At 35.3% G+C, this 4,052-nt stretch overlaps 1 protein-coding gene across 1 annotated transcript; it reads right to left on the bottom strand.

The window, feature by feature from the left end:
* Nucleotides 1-347: 347 nt before the first annotated feature.
* Nucleotides 348-3,356, bottom strand: LOC117103303 (peroxiredoxin-6-like). The gene is made up of 2 exons (XM_033243848.1): nt 3,190-3,356; nt 348-546 (listed from the first exon to the last, which is right to left on the bottom strand). Exons 1-2 carry the CDS (start codon nt 3,273-3,275, stop codon nt 363-365), a joined length of 270 nt encoding a protein of 89 aa, XP_033099739.1. The 5' UTR covers nt 3,276-3,356; the 3' UTR covers nt 348-362.
* Nucleotides 3,357-4,052: the final 696 nt, after the last annotated feature.

Below are 4,052 nucleotides of genomic sequence, written 5' to 3'. Positions count from 1 at the left end.
TCAACATGTTCAATTCCTGTAATAACAGAATTTTTCTTATGACTGAAAACTCCACTCACCAAGCCTCACAAAGAGACTTGATTTATAAAACATCGGCCATACTGTAATAATTAACAAGCTACTTGCAGCTAGATGAAAATGAAAAAAAATTCAAACATAGGTCTAAATATTGGTAATGGAATGAAACTTAATTAAATTTACATTGAATGTGGATTGTATTAGAAATCATTTTGTAACTTCGATATGCAAAAAAAGGTCGTCTCAATCTAAAATTAGGAAGGCTTCCATTTTATAATTACAGGCTTTTAGGTGGTCCGTTACATATGTTGAACGTGGTCTTAGATGAGAGGGAGAACTATATATTAATTTACAATAACCTGCAGACATACCTCAATCCAACCATTGTGGTCAGTTACAGAGTCACATGACAAAGCAATCATCTTGACGCCACGCTTTTTGAACTCTGGTGCCTGCTTGGCCGCCATTCCAAGCTCAGTGGTACATACTGGCGTGTAGTCAGCTGGATGGGAAAACAGGATACCCCATCTGGAACAAATGTAAAAAGTGCCATAAAGGTTACAGTACCGTAAATTTTTCAGGATTGTTTTTATTCATTTATTCAAGAGTCCAAAGTCTCCCGGAAGTCTGCTGGAAATTGGGACGGCCTCCCGCACTCCCGTAAGCCAGAATCTCCCAGAAAGAAATCCATCTCCCACAAATTCATAATAATTTGCATGTTTTTTTTACTAATTTATTATTAACTGCAGGGGCGGATTTAGGGGGTGGCCCGGCCCCCGCCCCCGCCCCTTTTGGGAGGTAAAAAAAAAGGGAAAAAAATGATAGGCCACAATGCCTCAAATGCCATTTTCGGGCGTCTAGAACACAAAAATTTCGCGGGGGCATGGCCCCGGACCCTCTGGGACATTGTTGTCTCGATCGGCCCAAATTTCGGCCACCCCTTTTGGACATCTCTGGATCAGCCCCTGAACTGTCTCACGGAAGTCATTGCCAAGGGGTACCCCCATGCACAGAAAAGTAGATTAAATTTGTTAAGAAAGCTCACTTAACCAGATCTCCCAGAAAGGATTTCTTCCAGCCTGTGACTCGTTTGCCAAAAATAAATGAGTAGCCTGGATGAGCTAGTTACCCAGCTAAAAATTTTACAATAATGCTACAGTTTAGAGTACATATTATACTAAATGAATAACATTGCAATGTTGGCATCTTCTCACAAATTAACCTAATTAATGTTAATTAGTTAATTAACATTCGAGCATGTGTTTGTCATATCATAGTTTACATTAATTATATTCAATGTAAACCTAAACTTGTTTCTCTTAAATTCAAAATAAACAACTTGTGTTGAATTATGGTGGCTAAGTTTATGTCCCCGAGCCAAGTCAATATGTGAATTCAGAAGACAAATTTGCACTGAACATCACATTTTAACTTCTTTGTTATTTTATTTCTTCTGGCTAACAGTACGACACACACAAATAAAAAGACAAAGAAGGAGGGCGGCGAGGGATGCTGGGGAGGGGCAAAAGTTGTACAAAAACTACCATCAGAGAAATGGTGTGCCCCTCTTCCTAAACATTAAACATCAATTCAAAAAATAGCTACAAAAATACAAGATTATTACTATATACTATAAGAGACAGCACACACACACACAATATCTTTTTGTTTCATTTATTGTTGCATTATTTATTTACGATTCTGAACTTTGCCACTGTTTCTTTTGAATTGTTTTGTGCTTGGGTTAGGCAATGATCCTAACTGCTTGTGGGTTGTGAGGTGCCTAAGTATGTGAGGTGCCTAAGTATGTGGGGGCAGTACTTTATATGACCTGATTGGATTGGATTGGATATAAAAATTCAAATATACAAAATAAATAAAAAAAATCACAGAATTTTGCAAAAATCAACATATTATAAAATTCAAAAAATTATAAAGTATTATCTCAATAACAATTGAACCTCATAAGCCAGAAACAAGTAAAAAGATACAAAATAACTAATGTTAAATTTTAACCATTAAAAATTAATTATAAAAATAGCGATAAAAATACTAGATCATTATTTTTTAAATTTAAATATAAAAATATTATCAAAAATCAGACAATTGCAAAATCGACATATTATATTCTAAAAAGCAATTACCGTACTGACGTGGGTATATGCCTAATATATTTGGCCTCATTTTCATGCAAAATGAGGCACTCAGGTATAATCCCACACAATAATTTGAAGATTTGAGTGCAGTATAAATCTTGACGCAATTTTGTGTCAGTTAATTAATAATTAGCAAATCAAAGCATAAGCTTGACAATTAAAAATTCTTATTATACCAGTTTTCCATTTTTCTCCAAGACCAACTACATCCTACCTTTAATTTTTTTCTTTAATATAAATTTTAAAAAAATTTTTTTTTTATTTTTGTTTATTTTTTACTTTTTTGAAATTCTTTTTGGAAGGTAAAAAAAAAAAAAAAAAAAAAAAAAATATGTTAAAACCCACATTCCAGAACTAGTGGGATTTACCTCTCATTCGGCCAGATTTTCATTTGGGTGTTAATCTGAAAAATTTCCAAAGACGGAGATAAATAAAATTACAGTGCTTTGGTATTAATATAATAACTACGCATGCTAAACTAAGCACACCGTTCATCACATTCCTAGCTAGTAGTAGTGCTACTAGGCAGGCCCAGGGGGGTTTTTATGGTTTGGGAGAGCCCCCTTTTCTTGCAAACCCCACTCTTTTCTTCTTTTCTAGCAAACCCCCCTCTTCAAATTTCCCAAATAAGTCCTCCAACCCAACTAATGCACTGCAGACCCACCCAGACAAAGACCTTTTCAAACATATGCTTTTATAGCATTATTTAGACCCATAAAGCACAAATCCCTTTGCTTTGGGGGTTTCGCCGACCCCACCGGGGCTTCGACGGTGGACCTCACGCCCAGACCCCCCCCCCGCCTTGGAAGAACCTGGCTACGGGCCTGCTAGGCCTAGTTCAGAACCAATTTCAGTTTTTATGTATAGGCCTAGGACCTAGCCTATGCCACACTAAGCTAAAGTAGGCTTAGTAGTACTGTACTTCTGAATGTATGTTTAGGAGGAGTGGTAGTAGGCTAGGCCTAGGGCCTAGTATCTGTTCAATAAACTACAACTAACATTGTGCAATACTTACGAGTCTCCTAGCCAAGAATGAAACTTGATTTTGCCGATAGTTGTTTCAGCTTCGAAGTCTGGAAAAACATCTCCCAAGTTAACCATTTTCGTAATTCGTGGGTTTTCTTGAACTTGAACTCCAAAACTTCCTCCCAGGCACCAATTAATGGATGGAAAGGCGACTTTCAACGTGTCGGATGATTTTATTAGCCTCTCCGATCGGAGTTGGCCATTTTACAAGATGTAATATTTCATATAATATATTATAATTAATACATATAAATATCAATTCAGAAATGTTACTAAATTATTTTATTTCGAATGAACATCAAAATACAGACTAGTTTAAATGTAAGTTGTTTTTTTTTTTTAATTTGATGTACAGTAATATAATTAGCCTAAGTATCAGTAACAGAGATTACTTCCCTGTATAAATAAATGGAATAATCGATGTAAAAGTACAGTAATCGTGTCTTATAAACACCGTGGTATGTACTGTGACTACCGCTTGGGATATATCCTAAGATCTTGGTGTTTTTAATTACCCCTTGGAATCTTGGAATTTTTTGTTAAATTTTCAATAAATCTTGGGATTTTTAGAATGATATGGAATTTAAAATTTTGTTTAATCAATATGTGAACAAATAGGCTCTGCTAATGACCTTATAACACCATAGTTCAGAGGGTTCAACAAGACAAGTTGTCCAATAGCCATTTTTAAATCATTTTCCAAAAATAATAAGGTGCATGTTTTAAGCGAAATCTCTTGATATGTGTCCCATTCGGCGGATATGCTGTTTGCTTCAGTGTAGGGTAGTAAAGTTGAGCATGAAGCATCATTATTGGTATTATTAATTAATATGCATTATTTTTTTCTTCATT

Source organism: Anneissia japonica, unplaced genomic scaffold (assembly GCF_011630105.1).
Source record: "Anneissia japonica isolate Jap-2015-1 unplaced genomic scaffold, ASM1163010v1 scaffold6563_len6201_cov102, whole genome shotgun sequence".
Lineage (NCBI taxonomy): Eukaryota > Metazoa > Echinodermata > Crinoidea > Comatulida > Comatulidae > Anneissia > Anneissia japonica.
Note: the sequence above shows the minus strand (reverse complement) of the source record. Positions and strands in the feature narration are given on the sequence as shown.